Source organism: Cuculus canorus, chromosome 11 (genome assembly GCF_017976375.1).
Source record: "Cuculus canorus isolate bCucCan1 chromosome 11, bCucCan1.pri, whole genome shotgun sequence".
NCBI classification, from domain to species: Eukaryota; Metazoa; Chordata; class Aves; order Cuculiformes; family Cuculidae; genus Cuculus; species Cuculus canorus.
In genome coordinates this window covers 15487020-15509321 of record NC_071411.1, presented here as the reverse complement: position 1 = coordinate 15509321, position 22302 = coordinate 15487020, and the positions used below count along the sequence as shown (strand labels likewise).

The 22302-nt window shown below is 38.4% G+C and overlaps 1 protein-coding gene across 9 annotated transcripts in view; it reads right to left on the bottom strand.

Annotated features, from left to right (window-relative positions):
* Positions 1-22302, bottom strand: part of TAFA4 (TAFA chemokine like family member 4) — a 103040-nt gene that overhangs the window by 6862 nt on the left and 73876 nt on the right. For 7 of the 9 annotated variants that reach the window (XM_054076497.1, XM_009563144.2, XM_054076498.1 and 4 more), the window contains 2 exons: positions 9777-9932; positions 629-795 (listed from right to left, as the gene is read on the bottom strand). In XM_054076497.1, coding sequence (XP_053932472.1) covers positions 644-795; positions 9777-9932 — 308 coding nt within the window. In that variant the 3' untranslated portion in view covers positions 629-643. Of the gene's footprint in view, positions 1-628; positions 796-9776; positions 9933-22302 lie in introns of those variants that run through there. The other 2 variants (XM_054076491.1, XM_054076490.1) reach the window with 2 other exon arrangements.

Sequence of the window (22302 nt, the reverse complement as noted above, 5' to 3'; positions counted from 1 at the left end):
GCAATTCACTATGACTTGTTGAACTTCAATGCACTGAACTCATTTTAGATTGCTAAGCAGATAGAGAACATGATATTTTCTCTCTGTTGGCCATTAATTAAGAAATAGAATGGCATAGCAACGTCATTTTTTTTCTTTAAACAGACAGTCTACTGGATAGCCTGTAATTAGAAATTATTTGAAACAGCCTGATTTCCAGAGGTGCTCAGAATCCCATAGTTCCCACTGACATCAAGTGCAGATTCTCATCAAGTCCCAAGACAGGCCACTTCTTTCAAAAGCTAAAAGGACTTTCGAATAGCACAGGAGTCTAACTTTAGGTGACAACAGTAAAGACACGGATTCATGTACACAGCCTGCAAACTGAAGAATTGATCCTGGAACACGATTATCTCTCTAACATTGGTCACAACTGAGTAGTTTCTTTGCTCCCTAAAAACTGAAGCAAGGCCGCCTTCAGTTTGATGCCAGCACCCAATACGTTAACTAGGCTGGAAGTGAAGGGGCAGTTCTGAACCAACATCTCCCTCTCCCAGAACAACTGCATTAATCATCATTTTGCAAAACATCGAGGAGTCTGGTACCGATGCTCACACCTGCAGATGCAATTCAATAAGCAAGTGCCATCAGCAGACTGCCACCTTTAAATGCAGGTAATCTCTGTACTTGCCTTTGTGGTTTTGACTTTATTTCCACTGCTGCAAGACCAACCTGAATAGTCTGGTAGTACTTTACAGTCCTCTCCATCCAAACAAGGGTTCATATGACACCACCATTTCTGTAGGACAATGGAAGCTAGAAAAAGAAATAGGAAAGAAATGGATTACAATCTTTTTTTATTATTATTACTGTTGGGTTTAGTAGGGAATTTGTCTGCATGATGATCAATTGTTTGATTACAAAGGGTGGAACCAAGTTACTGCTTTAACAACTTATCACACTGACTGTGTTTGAGCTAAAAATGTAGCTAAAAAACTTTACCAGCACACAGAAGAGTAAATGTCGTATACAAATGGTGAAGACACACAAGCGCCACCAGAGAGAGACTCCAACATTAGAATCAACTTCTGGAAGTGCCTTCCATCTCTACTGACTGAAAAGATGACTTGACTCCTTCATTTACATGCTTCAGCCAAGTACCTACTATAAGGTGGAATGAAACTAAGGCAGCTTCTTTAACCCAGATATGCATATGCGAGACTGGATGAGAAATGCCAGTTTCTCCCTTCACTGGATGAGAAAATAGAATTGCACAGCAATGTAAGCATGTGAGGTCTGTCAGCAAATAGTGCAGATAATAAAGTGGAAATCACTGCAAAACATTAGATTATTAACTAAAAATCTACTTGCAGTTACACTGCCAGTTTTGCAGTATGATTTGGAAGACTACAGTAGTACACCTTAACCATGCAAATTTAAGCCAATTCCCATTAATAAGACAATGCCTGTTATTTTTACAAAGGTAGTCGTGACTTTATAATACTATTGCTAATGACAGATACACTTGCCCATAAACAGCTGCAAGCATCTGAACACATTTCTAAATTTCGCATTGTTCAAGGGATTTATAAAATCCCAGAAAATTATTATGAAATACATCAGTTCACAATCGTACATAATCTAAATTGGATTTAAAAATAAAATATGGTTTAAAACGTTGATTTAGTTAGTCTGTGTTACGCTACTATGTGCACAAAAAATTGAATTGCATGCTTTAAAAATACTACATTCAAAAGGAACGAAGAAAAGTAATTTAGTCTACTTCTTGTAAAGTAATTTTTTTCCTTTTAATTTCAAGGTAGATTCATATTTCTGCAACCTTCAGATTAAGGTGACAAGCAGGCAAGCTGACATCGGGATATTGCTGAAATGTTCATTCAATTACTTTTGTTTTGCACTTTCACACTAAGCCTATGTAAAAAGCAATATGAAAAATATACTTCTGGAACACCAGTTTGGCTTTTATAAACTATTCTTTCAATCTCACAAAATTATAAAATAAATGCATGATTCTTTTCAAAAGTCATTCAGATCTTAGATCATTTGTATTGATGTTGATCCATGGTTGACAAAACAGATGAAAATTCATCATGCTTCCAAGGTGCTGAGGGATCATTTCAACTCCAGACCTATAGTCCACTAATCTATTTTATATCTCTCCTACTTTCTAGTTTTACTTCTAGAAAACATTTATTTCAGGTAAACATGAGCAAGTCTAGAAAGCCAGGTTCAAGAAGACTGAGGGCATGTGTGGAGGTCCCTAAGCAAGCAGAAGATTCTGGTAGCAAGCTAGCTGTGTCTTCAGAGTTCTGCTTCAAAGCCAGTGAGCCCTCCTGGGAGGCCAGGCTACTGCATTACATAGCTCTGTACAGTGCTGTTGTGCGTGTACATGCAGTGACATGCTGTGATTTTGCCTGCACTCTGATGTGAAGACGCTTTCATGTATTCAGTGCTACCCTAAAAGCACAAGTTCAACTTCAAACCTTGAAAACCAGCTCTCACTCACCTGTCTCCTGCAGGTACCTAGAAAACCTTGTGCCTCAGTTACTCTAATAATTTCTTAGATCCAACCATTTTCATATTGGTTTAGGTGCAACATGTTTTGAGATAACGGAAAATGGACAAAACACGGTGGATTTTATTTATCTTTACAACTTGCAGCAACCTGCTCCTAAGACCTGTTATTTTTTAAAAAAGATGTTAGTTGACTGGCCAAAAGTGCAGCAGAGGATAGGTTCACACAGCATTCTTGAGTTGTGCCCATGTAAATCCCTGGTCCATGTTGATCAGGTGGAATTGAAGACAGTGAAACTGGCCCATCACATCCAGCAGCACCATCTTCCATCGAAATCAGCACAGATGTGAATTGGAAACATTGCTGAGTCAATCTGTAACTCAAACAAGATGCACAAGCTCCTCAATAGACTGTATGTTTCACTTTCTGTTTATCTAGTATTTAGATGCTTTCATAGAAAGTGACTCCTACACTTCTGTTGACTGATTTCTATTCTGTGCAGATACCTCTCCTCAGAGTAAAGGCAACACTTTGAAATACTTAATACAGATCTCATTCCATTAGCTTCCAGCAAATCCCCAATTCTTTGCTGTAGAAATCCACTAATTCTCACATCCATTTTTCGCCCAGTTTCTTTATAGCTGTAATGTCCACTCTGCTCCTCTGTACGTCCTAAGTGGCTGTAGCTGTTTGTGTCAAATATACCCCTGAGATTAGTCCATTAAAATTCTCCATCAGAGCTTTAGGCGGCATCTTCATAGTTGAAGTTCTTTAACTGTTGTTGACCCTGTAACTTAGCAACTCACTGAAGGATGTAAAGGCTTCTTCTTTTCAGATTGAGGCATTCTTGAAGAGGCTTCAACAGATGTCTTTTCAAAGAAACGACAACAGCTATGTCCCTTTCATACACAATCACCATCACGAAGGGAAAGAAGACCACTTTAGTTTGACATTAGCCAGTTGATTTGCTGGGAACGTGCCAGAAACCAGACATAAACTCTGCCAGAAATAAATCTTCTGCTGACATTGCTTCCTAGATAACGTGACTCCATAGAAACAGTAGGTTCATAGAGAGTAAAGCCAAAAGTTGTCGATACATCATCTTAGCTTGTCTCATGCAATTCACTCTGTCATGGCCCCCATTGTGTTTGGCCACACACAGTCTTCCAAGTCAAGCTGGAACAGAAGTAAAAACTTCTCCCATTGCAATTTTTTCCTAAAAGTTAAACAATCTCAGCATGAGACACATCGCCTTAGTTTTCTTCCCACCTCTTCCATTATGCTTTCTTTTCCTGATTTACAGCACTTGTTAGCAATCATCATTTTCTCCCTGTGAAGGTATTGAACATGCTGCAATCCAGCAAATTTTCAATCTTCTGTCTGATAAGCTGAGCTGATTGAACACAGTTTCACACCACAATGCATTTGTCTTTATTAAAGCAGTAATTTCAAACAGGTTCAACTTCCTGCAATTAGGACTATGACATGTGGCTGCCTTGGGCTTGTTATTAATTACTCCTTTGCCCCACCAGATTAAATCCATACATGTTTTTGTCAGGAGATTCTATGTTTACTTTCAGGTCGCTGCTGAAATTGCTGCAGAGCATCAGGTGCAGAGCTAAGGATTGTGAAATTCCAGTAGGTATGTGCCATTTGACTAACACTTCCTACTGATGACTCCACAGAGAGATGTGGGTTTGAGCTGTGCTAGGCAACTGACACTGAGCAGTACTCACAATGGCATATGTTTCAAAATTAAATAGCTTGCAAAAAATTTAGACTTAAATCTGCAAGCATATCTAGTAACCATATCTTTAACTGAATAAATTATACGTTATCTACCAAGATAACTTGCAAAACGTAGGCTTAGATGTACTAAATTCAGAAACTATCTGTATTAGTTATGAAAACTCCTCTGGAAATAGAATCAGCAGTGTCTGGCAAATCCCTTTTCAGAAAGCCACATAAAGCCTTGTGATATGCACTCCAGGAATTCCTTGCTACTTGGATATCAAATCAGCTTTCAGATATTCACTCAGGACTGAAATCAGCCTGAATCGTACCTAAGTCTCTAAACTATGCTACCCGCCCTCTCAAAATGGGCATAACACTAGTGCTCTTCTACAATACTCCAAGTATTCTGGAATACATTCTGAATTACAACAGCTGATCAGAGACCCATCAGCCAGCTTGCTAGGACTCTAAACTACCCAGGATCAGAATTAAAAACAAAACAAAACAAAACAAAACAAAACAAAACAAAAAGTTTATCCCAGTAGCTGTTGATTAGCACCTTCTGTAGTTAACAAGTCAGAAAGTATATACCTATCCTGTTACTTACTGAAAGGAGAACTGTAATACCCACCTCAACATTAAAAATACCAATATTTCACACATTATGAGTATTTTTTTTTTAAGGATTTCTGTGGTTCTATTTGAACAAGCAAATTCGTATTGTCTTTAGTCTGCACAAATATGGATGTCTTTCCTAATCCACTGGATTAAGCTTTCTTCTATGTAAGTTTCCAGTACACTATTCATCCTACTGTATATTTCCTTTTTTTCTTTGAATACTGACACAGCATTAGCATCCTTTTCAATCTCGAGTGTTCTGAAATCCATACAAAAACAGTGGGAGGGAAATCTTTTCATCTATTTCTTCTTTTATGGATTTCTTATGTATTGATTTTCTGGTCTCTTGTTTCTGTATGCTCTCTTCCCTTTTCTGTGGAACCCTGATGGGCTCTCAGCCAAATCTGTTCTTTCTCTTCATTGCAGCTCTTTGGCCCTACAGAAAATTCTTAAACAATTCTTTAGTCCCCCTTCACATTTTTTTCCAATCCAAGTGTTTCCTCCTCATTAATTTTAGGACTAACAGAATTGCCTGGACGGAAGATGATTTGACTAGTGATGATTTACTTACAGGCATTTAACGCACTTAGCTAAGATAACTACTCTACAGACAGAAGTTATTAATGTTTTATCTTCTTGGCAGTAGCTGTTAGAGAAGCTGAAGGTCCTTACTGGAGGATATTTAATTTCATAAATACAACAGGTATAAACAAGATCTTATGACTACTTTAAATGTAATTTAGTCATTGACAGACGAATGGGTTGGCCTTTGCTAAGTAAAATTTTCTATAGCTGCAATCAAGAAGTACAGCAACAACTCAGGGGAGGGTATACAGGCTGTGTGGTATGTCTTTTCTGCATATTTAAACATTTTCTTTCCTATGCTCTGCTTTTTTCTGAGTCTAGTGGCTCAATTTATCTACAACAACATTTCTCAAAGTATCAGATGAGCTGGTACTCAGAAGCTCAAATAACCCCCAAGAAAATCAGGTGTGCACCTGTACAAAAGAACTAGGCTTGATTTTTTGTTTGCCAGTGCTTGTTAATAGCTTTCACAATAAGATCAAATACAAAAATGACAGCATTTCTCCTTGGATGCAACCCAAATGCAATCATCTAAGTAAGCGTGTTTTCATTGTCAAAGAATAAAAAATATCCTGACCAAGACAGTTCTTGCCCTGTGCTCTCATCTAGGTTATGACACACGATTTTACTGTGTTTGTAAAAATTCTGGGAAGATCTCAGCCTATAATGAACATTGATTTTAACTTTCATATCCTTCTTTTTAAATGAAGTACTTTGACTTTTTGTACTACTAGTATATAAATTTTCTGAGATGAAAGACACTCATCAATTAGGCCCCACAACACAGTATTACTGCACAATGTGGAAAAGGACTGATTTGTAGCAATGAAGGCACTTCGGACTTCCATAGTATGCATTTGCAAGATTTGACTAGCTTTTACTTTTCTTTCTGCACCACTTCAACACCTTTTCCTTGGAATTCACTTGGATAACTATAATTTCTTCCGTAACACCAAAGCACTTAGTTTCCTTCTTAGCAAAAATGTAACTTCTATGTGTAGGTGTACGCCTGAATGTAATTATGCAAACATCCATTCAAACTTGGCTCAAAAAAGGGGCCTTCCTGAAATTTTGGAATGAATACTGGTACATGTATTCACTCCCTCTTTGAGCAGGGCTTAGCCTTAACATATAGTAGTGCTGCTTCAATAAAATGCCAGTTTAAATTTGACCTTCTGTAAAATTCTCTAGCATCCGTCAACCTATTGCAAAATCTAAATATCCAGCCGGCCTATGACTGCATCCTAAAATATATGATGTTTGGATTTATAAGTTTATTTCATGGCCTGTATATATATATCAGGGCACAATGCCCAATACTTTTTAACAAGGAGTTCAATTTGATGAACTAGGTTGTACCTCCACCCTAATTAACAAACAAGCTGTCACTAAGACCCAGTGGGTTCTAGGTCAGGAACCCCACATGCTGCAAGACTGCGAAAACTAAGGAAAAATACCCAACTAAATCAAAAGCCTAAAACCCACTAAAAGCGGATGTATAAATTTCAAATGAGAAAGGCTTGTTTTAATTTGTTTACAATTTACTGAGGTAAAAAATAAACCAAAAGAGGTTATAGCGGACAGCTGCTCAAACACCAGCTTTAGGTCCAGAACACAATGGTAAGTACAGTTTGTCTAGACTTTGCTAGACTCCCAGACCTTTACAATCTTCCATATTCTGTGAGAATCCATTTCTTGCAGTAGTCTTAATTTCTCATGGACTATCTACAATCTACAACCAGTGATATGCTTGCCTGGCCTAAAGGAAGGTTAGAATCACTTCATTGTTTCCTCGGTTGTTAACGATAAAAGAGATCTTCAATTCAAAATAGCAAGAAGCAGCTGACTTATGTAAAAACATCGCTCAGATCTGGACAAAATTAATTCTAATTATTTAATTATTTAAACTTTTTTCTTTTTTTGGTCAAGAAAGGAAAACATAATTACATTCCAATAGTTTTATAAAGGATGCTACTCTGTACAGAACATGAAATACAATCCCATTTACTCTGCTCCAATGGTCTTTTTGGTGCTGCCTAAAAACAGCTGAAATGCGCAAACCCTGAGCAGTTCATGGGCAATGTCAACACACGTAGATTGATTTCATCCTATTTACTATTATTTTCCAGTATGATTTGCACAGTTATTTTCCTTTTAAGTGTGCGTAGAAAATATGTTCTAAACAGAACATATTTTCTAAATACAAATAGAAGATAGTTAAACATATCTGCTATAAAAACTAATAAGCACTAAGCTACATCTACCAAGAATTATAATAGCTAAGTCATGTCTCCACATATGACTAAGAATTGTGTAGTTTGACACAGCAGGTGGGTCTTACTTTTGGAACACATACTCAAAGAATGTGAACTATATTGTTTTCTTATCTTGCCCAAACACCATTTACCACATATGTAATTTGATGATGGAGCATCTGGATGGGGCTCTCAGTCAGATGACTTAGGTAGTCCTGTGAGGAGCAGGAATTAGGATTTGACAATCCTTATGGGTCCCTTTCTACCTGAGATATTCTGTGATTTGAGGAAGGAACTATAGACACCAACGACCATGTGCATGTCATGAATGATCAACAGCAAAGAGAAAATTGTTGCTCCAATGTAAATGATAGCTACTACTGGATATGGTCTGAAGATCAAAGAAAATACTTTGAAAGACTAAGATAAGGTAACTACTCTACAAAATCTTTTTGTCTGGTTAGAAAACTAACTTCTCTGGGTATGTCCTTTGCTTTAAGCTCAGGGCAAAATACAGGCAAATTAGGCAGCTCTGTATTCAGTAAAAAGGTGCTGATAAAGAAAAAGAAATATCTGTATCACACTGAAATATGTGAATTCAAGATACAAACTGTTTCTGGCTTCCACAGTGTAGAAACCTACTGAAGGATATGTATAGGGTGCGAGAAAATACATCTAATCCTGAGGCTAAGGAAAGAGTTATAGTTTCCGTGCTACAGTAACTGAATAACACTGACTGTAGTCTCAGATGCTTGCAAAAATAAGTGAAGCATGCTAAACCATTACCCTAAAGGGCAAGGGGGGATCAAAGCCTCCACTTTAGAAACCAAAATCTTACATTCATAATATTTTGTGGTATTTAATATCAACTATACTTGAAGAAAAAAACAGCTACTAAATTCTTTCAGCAACTATTTGCATTAACTGAATTAAGCTTCTATTGTATTATGCATTTATGCCTTTCTTTTATGGATGTCAGTGTCACCTTTGCAATCCTTAAGCAAGTTTCAAAACAACGCCCGACTTTTATTATCTGCTGCATGTAAAAGTATTTCCGCAGTTTGATGTGTCACCTAAAACTACAGAAGGTATTTTTGATTTGGCAAAAACATTACTTAACAAATTGCATAAAGTTTGTTTTGCTCCTGAATCACAAGGCAGCCCCTCCATGGAATAGACTCTGCTGGTGGGGAAAAGGATGACCCACAGTTTCTGAACTGCTGGTAAGACAGAGAGGAAAATGGTGGGGCTGAGGTGCAGAGTGGACCTCAGAAAGTAGAGTTTTACATAGCCTGAGAATGTCTGGTCAACATTACAATCACAGTAAGATTTTAGCTTTAGATTTTATAATCAATTTCATTTCAAACTAGTTATACTGCTAAAAGCTTAAAGAGAGTAACGTTGAGCTCTGTGAGAATTTCAACATCTACCCAGAAAGGTGATTGACTAAGGCAATCGTATCACATTTTTCCTTCATCAGGTAGGTGACCTAGCTCAGACATTGTGTCCTGTGTAGCATTACGCTTGCTCTGCTCTCCAAATTCTAGTGTATTTGGGGTAATGATACACAAAACTGAACAGACATGAGGCATCATTATAGCACTGATGCTCAGCATAAGAGACCAATAGGCATATAAAATGGTGAAACATTGATCTAGAGAACAGCTCACAATATTGTATGTCCCAGCACTGTCTGCATGCCCAGTGTTAGGGCTCCATTTATTAACCAGCAACACTTTAGCCAAGCTGTGACAATCCAAAATGTTAATACTGTAAGTTTGACTTTCTTAGTTTATGCTGTTTTCAAACGAGTTTTAAAGGAGAATCCTTATGTGAAAAAAAGGAAGAAGCTTTATTGGAATAGACAAGCAATGGATGAGTACATATATTAAGAGGATTAATTACACCCAGATTTATGCACAGGTTCATTATCATCAATGCACAGAGATATTTCCAAAATTAACAGAAGAAAAGATTATGCTTTTGAGGTAGTGGGAAGTCAAACAATCAAGGAGACTAAACTTCTCAAATAATCTTAATGAACCATGAGAGAGAGGGAGGCAGCTTACCTTCCACGCATGAGGGCTGAGCCCTTGTCGTACCAGCCACCTGCCCCGGAAAGCAGGAGCACTTGACTGTTTGTGATCGTTCTTCAATCCGGTTCTTATTGCAGCAACGATGCACGGCCACAACTTCACATGTCCCTTGCTTGACCTGGTGCTGGCCTAATAATCGTGGAGATAAGTGATGGAGAGCAAAATAAAACATCAGTGTGTAAAGAAAAAGACAGACTGTACAGTCCTCAAATGTCATTTTAAATCCCAGGAAGACAAAGGAGCAAAGCATCTTGTAGGATCTGGCTTATTCCCAGAGTTTATTCTGTTCTTACTAATAAAGATTAGTTCATCATAACAAGTCAATTTTTCAGTCTATCTTCCCTGACTGTTACAAAGCCATAGGGAGAAAAGGAGATTGGAGTACTCAATTAGATGGATTAGACAAGAAGACATGCAGAGACTGAACACTCTCCCCCTTCCTTTGGCTTCCTGTCTTGCATTAGTTATATTTCATTCTTTTCCTTCATAAATGGACACAATGGACAGGATAATATTTAATGCAAGGTAGACTTATCTTTAGTACAAAACTTTCTAACCTAGTAATATGTAAGCACTGCGTGCTATCCCTACAGCTGCAGATAGGCTAAGAACAAGGAAGGCTGAAAAGCTGTCACAGATGGTCAAGTTTTGTCAAAAAGATTCGAAGCTACCAAACTGTATGGATTTCTCAAGTTACCTCCCTGCATATTTTGAAGAAACCTGTGATAAATATTCTATCCTATTGCTTTTCTCTCAAGTGCCTTTCCACACAATTCACTGTCTTCTATTTCTCTGAGGTTTTTTGCTCTTCCTATCCTTTCATTGCTCCTGTCTTCACATCTTAGCTCCACTGGTCCTTGCACCAGAACATTTTCCTCCACTGACAAATTTACACTCTGCCCTGCCTAAAAACTCCTCTCAGACCCCACTCCACAAAACCCCTCTCCAGTTCGCATAAGTTATTTCCATGCCCTCACCTCCCTGAACAGCCTTCAAGTGTTTCATCTTGCATTTGTCTTGTCTTATTTAGAGTAGAGCCATGGATGGCTGTTATCTATGTTTGTAAAGCACCTTGTAAATGAAAAGCACTACAGAACATGGTGGGGTTTTAATGCGAGTTAGACAGAGAGACCACGCTGAGAATAATAAAAATATTCACCATCAAAGCAGTACAGCTCCTTGTATCAGAGGAAACTACAGTACAGATATTCCTGTAGGTGTGGGTAATATCAAAGGTACAGGAGACTAAAGAAAGGAAGGTGAAAGGGAAAGCTCTCTTCAGAAACAGATAATAAGTCGAGTGATAGGCCTGGAGGATTGTCTTGTTTCCTACTCACTCCATTCTTGCCCTGTTTTGTTTGTTTGTTTGTTTTACAGTATCTGTTACTAATACGAGATGCAGGATTTTGAGAGAGAGGGAACCGCTTGGTCTGGGTGCAGTATGTCCTGGCTGACATCCCTGCAGATAAAATCATCCTGAGTGATTAAGATCACTGCACTTTCAGAGCAGGAATTTTTATCAGTTGATTAAGTAGGAAATCCTAACTTTCAAAAGAGTTAGCAAAGCAATTGAGGCTTCCACAGAGGGTTTCCAGAAAAAAAAAAAAGCAGAGTATTCAAATATATATATTAAAAAAACCTTTTTAAAAGGCTGGCTTGGCAATGTTCCTTTGCTGCATGTCTTTCAGTTTCACAAGTATTTCAAGCACAGCTAAGGGACTGCGTGACTTTTGTGGCCAAATTTGCATTCACAACAGCCTCAACGGACAAGAATATGCAATCCTGGAAAGGAAATTTAGTCTTCTATTTGTGTACTCAACATGTAAAAAATTGTATCTGCAGAGGTGTTTTTTGGGTTTTTTTCCTAAGGAAAAAGCTCCACTGTACTTTTAAACAAAAATATGTCACAGCAGAAAAATACATAATGTATTTTACAGAAAGTTGGAAAAATGTTGAAGACAGCATAAAAGTATCTTACATAGCTACTATAATAAGTTTATTGGCAGATTGTGAATTTTCATGCAAGTATCTAATACTCGTATCATAATAAACATGAAAAAAACTAAAATAGCTGCCAGCTTCTATTTCAGTAACTTCACTGTAAGTCAATATGGAAAAGAAATACACAATTAGAGAAATCACATTGCCCATGCCACTTCAGTCCAAAGTATTGTGCAACAAAACACCTTGCATGAAAATATTTGGAGATAATAAGCAGATAGACAGGAGTTCTGACAGAAAAGATTATGCAAAATGAGGTGGCTAATTTAAGGGAATATATTTATTTATTTATTTATTAGATCTACAGCCCAAGTCAAAACTCTTTGGAGTAAAAAGGAAAAATTTCCATTGGTTTCCAACAGCACTTGCAGTGGTGGTCCTGCATTCACTGGAGTCAAGAATAACATTTCTGTTGACTTCAGGAGAGCAAGGTCACAGTCTGGACTGTCTCATGAGAAGGAGATTTTATAAGAGGGGGGAAGAAAAGGCAAAAATTTGGAACTGCTCAGGCCACATACTTGAGTTTGCTATGTATCTCATCTGAAAGACCAAGTGGCCGGGTCTTCTTTTTAATTAAAGCCATTATTCACCAGACATCAGATGCCAAGATAAAAGTAGAAGCCATTTTTTCAGGAGGTACATCATACGGATAGACTAGATCCAGCTTCAACGATCAATATGAACCTGAAAGAATGTCTTTTTTTCAAGCTTAAATCCTGTTTCCTTCAGGTGAACAGTTCTGTTAAGTCAATACCAAAATAAATCAAACAGGTTGGCCCTGAGCATACAGCCCGCAAAGCCTGGAAAGTGCTTTCAATTATCATTTGACTTTTAAAGCAGTGACACTGCTTCCCTGAAGTGCCAGGAGTCAACGGGCACAGGGATGTTTGCAGAAGGCAAAACTAAGTTATCTCATGAACGCATGCTTTGGTTTAGTAGCTGGTTTACTGTACACCTATTGATGTAGGTAAGGGAAGACATTCCCACTTCATCTGCTGGCAGGGGTGGGATGCTAAGGTTTGAAAGTACTGCTGCCCATGCAGAGGAAGACAGCGCTCTCCTCCCTTGTCTGTAGTGCACAGCTCTGATGGAGTATAATAGCGATAGGTACTAAAAAGCCAAAGACATCTGCATGCATCATTTGCATTAATTGGATTGCCCTTGTAATCGTTCTTCCCCTCCTACATATTCACATCTATATTTCCTCCTGCTCATTCACACACATCTTAACACTTTTTATTCTGTTGAACACCATACACTTTTCTTCTTAACATTCGGACACATCTGTGAACAGGTGCTGAAGACATACAAAGTGTTAACATGTTAGCTTTCTATCCCACCTCTGTCAGCGTTCAACAGTCTAGAAGATACGCGCTCAGTTTACAGACTAGCTTTCAGACTTAAGAAAATTCACAAAGTATCTTAAAAACTAATCATCAACTCAGTCTATTTTCTGCCTAGATCTACTGAAACCTGCTGTATCTACACATTCAGGTGCCCAAAGGTAGCAAAAAGAAAGAATATAAGAATACTCTCTTGCACATTTTAATCTCCACCTGGTACTAGATAAACCTTCATCTCAGGTTAAAAGTGCATTTAAGGTACAGCTGAGAATATAATGACAGGAAAAACTCACTAACAGCCTTAAAATATTTTATAATCAATGGATTTTCAGGGAGCCATGGTATTAGAGGAGCAAGGACTGAAGAATTTTTGAAGTGTGAAGATCACAGTAAGTGAATTCTACACCAGACACTTCAGGAAAGCCATTTCAGGGAGAACTGCAATGAAAGATAGGGAGGAAAGCCAGGCTCTGGAGAGCAGAGCCCCTTTGGGCTCACTTATAAAAAGCCCATAAATTCATAGCTCTTCACCTGTAAGCCTATTCAGATCTGCGTCCTAAGGGCTGTCAATATTTGCAGTTGAAATTCAGTTACATCTTCACATTTAAATAAGAAAATTCTCCAACTAGAGTTACATTTTATCAGCAATAGTACCAGGTTCATGTCCTAGAACACCTTCTGCATTTCAAAGAGGGGGAGTCTGCCAGTCAGGCACTGTGGAGCACAGAGGATGAACGTGGAACACCGTGGGGCTCAGGTTACCTCTGATCCAGAGCTGGCACGAGTGTTGCTCTCCCAGTTTCTTTAAAGTTTAGCTTCCCCAGAATACCAGTGCTACTCAAGTTTACTAAGGACATTTTCCCTATCTCTCCATACAGGGCACAGGCATAACAGGATAGGACTTGCTAATGGGAAGAAACTTCCAGGACACTCCCTGCTATTAACTTTGCTGCCTTTCGTAATGAGATACCTACAGATAACAGCAGCCTTCAGGTGTCCAGATCCAGAACGTCTCTTAACGACTTCATGGACTGGCTGCATGAAGGCTCTGTAACCATTTTTTTGTAATACGTGGGCTTTCCAGCCCAGAAGATGGTAGACTGTGTAGAGCTGCTTGGCAGTCTTCACAGTTTTCAGAGAAGGCAGTCATCATTCCTGAAGAACAAAAAAGTACAAACTAGGAAGTTATTAGGCTTGCACATTACAAGCCAGCACACGTGTTGTGAGTAGAGCTGACTGAATAATCACTACTGAACTGTTTATTCTCAGTTTAATACTTCTTTTTTTCAAATAACGTATTTGACAAGACCTTATTTTCACTTTCTTCATAGGAGTCAGGGGGCAGATATGCAATTAATGCTTCTAAAACCCTTTGAAATCCTCAAATGAAAAGAGAGGGAAATACAATTATTGTTAATAAAATATCAAACATCATATTGATGTACTTCAAAACTACAAGGAAAATATCAAAGAAAGAGGAAGGCTTTCAGAAGGTTGCTAGCCAATTCTGTCCACATCCATTTCATCTCTGACTAATTCTAATCACTCTCAAGAAGTACTCTTGCAATGCAATATACATGCAGGCAGCATGCCTTTATCAGAAATCCTGAATAACCTCCCCTTTTTCTAATTTCTTAGAGAAGAAACATATGGAAAAGGCATATTTAAAGAGAGTTTTTATACCTGATTCATAAGCTGCCCTCTTTCATGAAGAAGGCGGCTAGTGCTGTGAGGAACAGCACATCTAGACTGTATGATAATATAATGTTAGCTCAGTATATTCTTCAGTAAGCTCCCAAACTAGCAAGCCTGGTATGCACAAAATCAACAGCAATACTTATTTTAAGGGTATGAACATGTCTGTCAATAGGAAGATGAACGTCTATCAAACGTAGTACTGCAGACAGCAGTAAGAGAAACAAGTGAGTTTAGAAGTCAGTACTGATGCTGTTGGGAAAAGAAAGCACTCTAAAAAGCTTGGTGTCAGTACAGAAGCACACACTAAGAGGCAAATATTCTCAGAAAAGCACACAGAAAAGGAAATAACATTTGCTATTTTTCGCATTTTTTTACCAAACATATTTACGATAACCTGTCCAGCTCATGGGGTAGTTTTTTGGCAGAGGTGAAGGCATGTTTCTAAAGATGATATCTCAAAAGAAGAAGCTGAAGGTTACACACCATCTTCTAGGCTGAGAGTTTCAGCAGAGTTTTTCTCTACTACTATTCCATCAGCCACTGGATTTTTTCATATTCATGCCACAAGGTCCTGACTTAGATGTTCTTCTTCCTAAAGGTATACATATTTGTATACATACTATCTCATAAATTTTCTCTGCATTAAAGTTCTACCTTTTCAGTTGTGGGCAGTAATGGACTGTTCAGATAGTCCAGAACTGTCACAAGAGGCCAGTTCATCTGCTCTACAGATAAATACACAATAATCACCTGGCTAAGATAACAGGCAAAGTGAGACGTAGCGCGCGCACACAGAAGAAAAAGGGAGCAACGAATCCAGTTTGCTATCCACTGCTCTCACACTCCTTAAGTACATAGTGGCATTGTGACTACTAGAGCTAACAGCTATGACAAAGCAAGTAAGCAAAGACACAAAGATGTCAGAGATGAAGGAATTGAGGTTGATGCTCACACAATGTGCAGTTTTCCAAACAAATGGCTTCTCACAACCCATAAAGTTACGGCCTTTATCCTAATCAAGACATTCGTGCTTCATCCACTGTGGAAGCCAGCAGAATGGCACGTGTAAAAACCACAATCAGCATTTTAACTGGATTGCCAGGGAACTGACACTGAATCAGTTAACTTGTTGTAGGCCAGCAGTGACAGCCAAGGAAAACAACTCTTAAAATGAGCAACCAATTTGAGAGGAACCCTAGAGGGACAGGAGATGTAGATGTGTATTTGAAAAAAAGGGTGAGTGACCTCAAACCCTGATAATGAGACACAAAAAGTTAATGAAATCAAAAGCACAATCTTTCAGTGCAGGTGGAGGAACATGCTGACACAGCTGGAGGGAATCATGTAATACAGTGAATTCTTTGGTGAGTGTCAGAGGTCACATCCATATGGAGATTAAAGTCCCCTGGAATAAGTAGCATAGGTGACCTTAAATCAGACACTAGCACTGAGACTTTTCCAAGGAACAAAGCATTAAGTCTGAATGGTCAATAAATCAAAACAGCTGAGACCAAAGTAGATGCTGTAAATGGGGGAGGGAAGAGGGAAAATTTGCTGCAAATGAAAAGAAAGGTGGATGAAAAGTGACCTGGAAGCAAAAACAAATTAAAACATGAGCCTCTCTGCCTGCTGGGGTGCTACACTGAAGTTAATCAATAAGGACTGCCATGCACCCAGGCAGTAATATTCATCCTGGTTCAAACACAAGTATCACTTGTACAAATGAAATCTACGAGCATAAAACTTCATGAAGTACCTCAAAGAAAAGTGGTGCTAATCATTTCCTGCAGGAAATGTGTGGCTATCTAACGTGAGGCAGAGAGGAAAGTACAAGGGCAAGATTTGGTTTTCCATCATAACTTGTAGCAAACGAGCAACGTTATGGTCTGTAATACAGAAGTATTTCCCAAATGTCCCATTAACATTCACTTTCACTGTTACACACAGACTACTTTTTTTCTCTCATTTGTTCCTTCCTTCACAAATTTATCATGAGAGAAGGGGAAAAAGAATGAAAATAGTTCCCTAGAGAGATTTCTGCTTGCCTGAAAAAAGCAGGTACGCACAGATCCGTACAGGTGAGGCTTATGGTTATTCACCAGTTTGTAAGCAAAAATTACATTTTCAACCCCATTTTTGAGAGCTGATGGCCTCTAAAAACAGGGTCAGTTTGCCATAGGAAAGCAAAAGTAGCATACCTGGAACTGCAAATTGGGAAGGACTATTCTATCCATATCTAACCCTTCATCGATGGCAGAAGCTATCCTGACCAAGACATCACCGACACAGCCCTAGCAGGTGCAGGGGCCCAGATGAGCCGACTGTCCCCAGCAGCCTGCTGCCCTTTGCAGCTGCATCGTGCTTTAACTCAGCACTGCGCTGGTACAGCTTATTACTTCACATCTATGGCCTATCAGAAGTTTAATATCCTCATAAGCTTTGAAAAATAAAATAAGAATGGAAAACTCTTAAGTTAGTCTCATGCATGCAACAAAATAAGTTTTGAGGATTGGGCCTTGTGCCCTTCCGAGCATTCCGACATCACCTGAAATTTCAAATTACCATTTGGGGCTTAGCTGTGTAAAACAAATATTTGTAATCTACTAAATATCAGAGGTATCTTTACACAGTTCAATGTCATTCATCAAATAAAAATGATATTTTTTCTCTTAAGGATTATAAAACAGAAATTGCCATCCACATCAATGAGATCTGTAGATTAAGTCAATGGCAGTTGCCAGAAAACAAAGCTGTTGTTTGGGAAAGAAGCATTTTCTTCATTTGAAATGAAAGCTCAATCTTTATTCTCATGTTCAAATATAAAGGGTAAAACTGAGGAGGGCAACCAAAGAAACTTGTATTCTGTTTCAGTACTCAAAACAATTCAAATTTTCTAGGTACAAACAACTTCTGCTTTTCATTTTTTAAATGCAAAGGTGCATTTCCCTCCTTAAATAAAATTGCTTTCATGGGACTCTAAAGCAATAGGATTGTGCCTGAATTTGGCAGTTAGAGATAAGCAAACAAACAAATTATTCATTAGTTAACCATCAACTGAGAATCTGCTCAAGAAAGATCCAAACATAACTGTTGTCATTAAATTGTATGGTTTACAAAAGTTTTTCTGGTTGCCCTGTCTTAATTTAAAAGACTGATTTTGGCAGTGAATCTCTCTTTCCATTAATTGCTCTGCATTTATTAAAATCACGCAGCAGTGTTTGTTGCTACTAGAAGAATTGTCTTCTGTGAAAAACAGGACCGGTGGATAATTTGTGCATTTGAATGATACATTTTATTGCTGAAATGAGATGAAATTTTCATGTGATAGGCAAATCAGGCAAATAGAATTTCGAGGAAAGTTACAAGCAATCAGATTGGTTGATGCACTGGGCATGAGGCCAGCAGCTCCTCAGCTGGTCTTTAATCCCTAGTAAAGCCCCTACATCTTGATCACCACTGATTAATTATTTTCAGAGTTTGCCTCATTTTATATCAGGTTTTATATACCTGTAATGATTATCTTGGGTTTATTCCAATGGATGGACAAGAAAAGCATTGTAGAAGTCCAAGCATAAGATCCAGCTGCCAGTTAAGCAGTAACAAGACATAAAACTAAATTGCAGAAATGCATTTTTTAATTCTGAGAGGCATGAGAACTTTTAAATGGTTTCAGTGTGTGTAGACTGTATCCAACTTGGCTGGACAGCTAATTGAACTTAAGCTATTTTGACTGTTACATCCATAAATGCAAAGCATAAGTGAGGTTTCTAGCATGCCAACAGACTTATTTCAATCAGCATTATTGAATAATGTTGTTTTTCTTATATGGAAAAAAATAACCCTGTAGAGTGCCCATCATTTTATGCTACACTGTAACAGTGAAAGAAACAACAATAAAATATAATAACAATCAAATAAAATGAGAATCAGAACCCAATATTTCCCATAGGACCGCATTATAACTCACAACCCTGACTTTTACAGTTAACTATAAAATAATAATTAAAAAGAAGGTCAGGATTCAGAAGTTGTGAGCATCTGTACATTTCCTATTTCATAGTGATGACTCTTTTTCAAAGCTTCACCATTAACAACTTTTTCTTTTCAAGGCTCTACAGATCTCTTGAGCCTCTCAACTTCCACTTTTTAATCTTCTTTACTGAGGAATAAAGGTGCAAATCTAAAATCTTAACATGTCTGTTGCAGGCTATAGTCCATGAAAATCCCAGAGAAGTGCAGTTTGGAGAGCCACACCTAGAGATCTGTTTCAACAGCTTGGTGCATGCACAAATGGGTGTTGCCACAACACACATCCTATGCTGATTGTCCACTATATTTCCTCCATGTTATTTACATTACTGACTCAATGATCTCATGCAGCAAATGGCCTTTCCACAGTCAGTATATTGCTTGTTCTACCCAAATTTGGCTTCTTTCATTTGGAAAGTAGCAACAACAAAGATATTTCATTCAGGCTTAAAATGTGAGTTCCTACGAAAAAGCTATGTGAATCAGTAAAAATAGATTATTAACAGGTCTTTCTCAGAAATGGAAGAACTAGAAGAGCTAGAGGTAAAGAAATTCTTCTCCTGTTCCACAGATCTCCTTCCCAGGCACCTGAGAACCCAACTTTTCTTCCATACTTATTAAAATGGGCAGTCCTTCACAACCATTAGGTAGGTTTTCCATTTTAATTAAGCCATTCAGCTCAAAGTGAAAAATAAAACTATAGTTCAAAAATGGCACAGAAGCTACTGTATCCTGTAACTTGCACAACAGGAAGAGACTGGGGAGTAACATTAGAAGTCTCCCTCCACACCATGTCTTAGTCTTGACAGAAAGAGACTACAACTCTGGGAGAAAGTCGGACATTTTAATCCTTGAATCATATTCAAGCCTCACTGTCATTACTCAAAGGACTAAGGCGGCTCTTGACTCTTGCAGATTATGATATTTGGAAGAGTTTTTCCCTACTATGAGATAGAAATTTGCTCCCTGATAACTGAGCACATTTATTTTGTGATGTAGCAGCTGCAATAACACCACTTTCATACATCTGTATGTAGCGAGACAGACACTGGCTTAGTCTCAGGACACTTGACAGAGTATATCTGGATTGGAGGCTCAAAGGAGGTAGAATTGAAGAGGAAGTCTTGTGATTCCCAATGGCTTTTAGATTTATGTCTAGTTTATGTCGGCAAAGAAATTTATTTTAAGTTAACGCAAATGAGATGTTTAAATACCGGGAAGACACTTCGATATCTTTCTCCACCTGGGTCAAAAAAGACACCAGCTCAGTCAGAAATGAGGACATACTTCATTCACTACAGAAGAGAGGGATTGTCCCTTTTAGCAAGAACACTTGTCACAACCAGGCAAGCTGCAGAAATGGTGTAGTTAAATTGTCTTTCTAAAGTATCCCAGCTAGCTTGTCAGATTTGACAAACTTTTATTCTTAACAGAAAACAACAGGCTTCCTCACCAGGTGAATTTTCCCTCAGCCCTAATGAGACTATCAGCAAATACAGAGATGAATTAGAACCGTCATTAAGGAGGCAGAGCATAAAAAATGAGCCACAGGAAAGGTCAAAGAAACAAGGGTGAATGAAGAAGAGGACGTGCCCTGCCACAACCACTGCAGATGTGAAGGAAACAACCAGGGGAGAGAAGCAGATGTTCGTGTTAAATCTGTGCAAATTTGACGGCTGCTTTCAAGGATAATGGAGCAGCCACAGGCGGCAGGAGAGGGCACACCATTATCTTACACAATGCTGGGTAGACTCCCCCAAGAGCCATTGACTTTAACGGCAATGCTCCACCATCTCCCTGTCTGAATAAGATTAAAGGTGACCCAGTACAGTTGTCATTAGTTCCACTATCTTTCCACAGAAATGGTACTCTAATTAGAGTGGTTCAGTTTTTTTCCTCTTGCAACATGCACTTTACAATGGAGAAACTTTAAAAATGTTTCTTCTGATCATATTCTCCTAAAAAAAAATGTCAAATCAACAGTTACACTGCTTATTTTTCTTACCATCAAAAAACTGTGATGACTTTGTCTCACTAGAAAACAGTTTCTGCTCTTGTGGTTGGCTTTTCTTGATCTCAAAGTATGCACTGCCTCTGTGGTAAGATAAATTGTCAGAATATTAACTAACTTTGAAAATCTGTGGACATTGTCAGATGATATAAGGTGTCCCTCTGATACTCCCTTAATCTCAGGTGTCCCACCAGGAACAAGGTGCGAAGGACCAATAGGCATTGTTCATGATAGCTGCTCTACAGAGCAGTAGCAGCCCCACAAAGGCAGATTCCTCTGCGAGACCACTTGCTGAAAGGTCCTGGGAACCCAAGAAATGGACAGTTTAACCTGTGGTAAATCACAGCAGCAAGAGTCAGCAACAACTGTGTTAATGCCATTGTCATTAATGAGCTGTGAAGTCCTTCGTTGTCTATACAACACACTTGCACACTGGCTGGATAGGCCATGGAAAAAGACTTCTGCTCATGTCTGTTCAACTGCTGTTGCTTTCAGGATTTTCTATGACACTGTGTGGCTGGAGTGCCACCCCCACATTGTTCTTTGGCTAGCCTTCCCTTTAAACAATAACTATTGCACAGCCTCCCTCTGCTGACATCCCTCCAGTGCCCACACCACAGCGTCATTGCTGCTCAGCAGGTAGTTCTCAGCAGCAAACCAGAATCATATTAATCCTACCCAGACAACTCAATACAAGAAAACAGCAGAAATTCCATCTCCTATCTAGACAGGAGGGAAGGAGACAGCCAGAGAGAAAGCCACAGCCACAACAATTTTTCTTTGGTGGATATGCGCTTACTAACAACACTGAGATCTCCAACTAATTTCACACTAACCACCCATCTGATGATACTTCCAAACACTACCAAGCAGATCTGCATTAGAAACAATGACCTTGAGGTGAAAGGCTGTATCTCGTTACTAATCCATCCACCTTTCTGCTCTCATGTGATTGCATCTTGTAATTATTTACAAGTGCCTCTTTTGAGCACAAGAAATTACAAGACTTTCTTTATAGTGACTACACACTTTGGAGCATGCAAACCTGACCATTCGAAATTAAGCAACATAATTAACGTATTTGTTCCTGCACTGCCACTTCCATGACAATAACTTAATCGTCAGCAAACTGACACTCCTGGCTAGTCCAATTTAATTCTAACTTGGTAAACAGAACATTTAAGGAACATAATTCACACATGTCGACTGCCATGACTTCTTCAGTGAAATAGTCTGAATTTCATTGTATAAAAAATACCTACATTTCTACATTAGTAAAAATTTGAGTTTGGCTTTAAAAATATAACAAAAATGCTGATGAAGAAATGGCCTTTCAAAAGTCTTTTTGCGGTTTATATATATGTTTTATTGCCTACAAGATTCATGATTAAATACTTCTAATCAAGTCATTTACTTT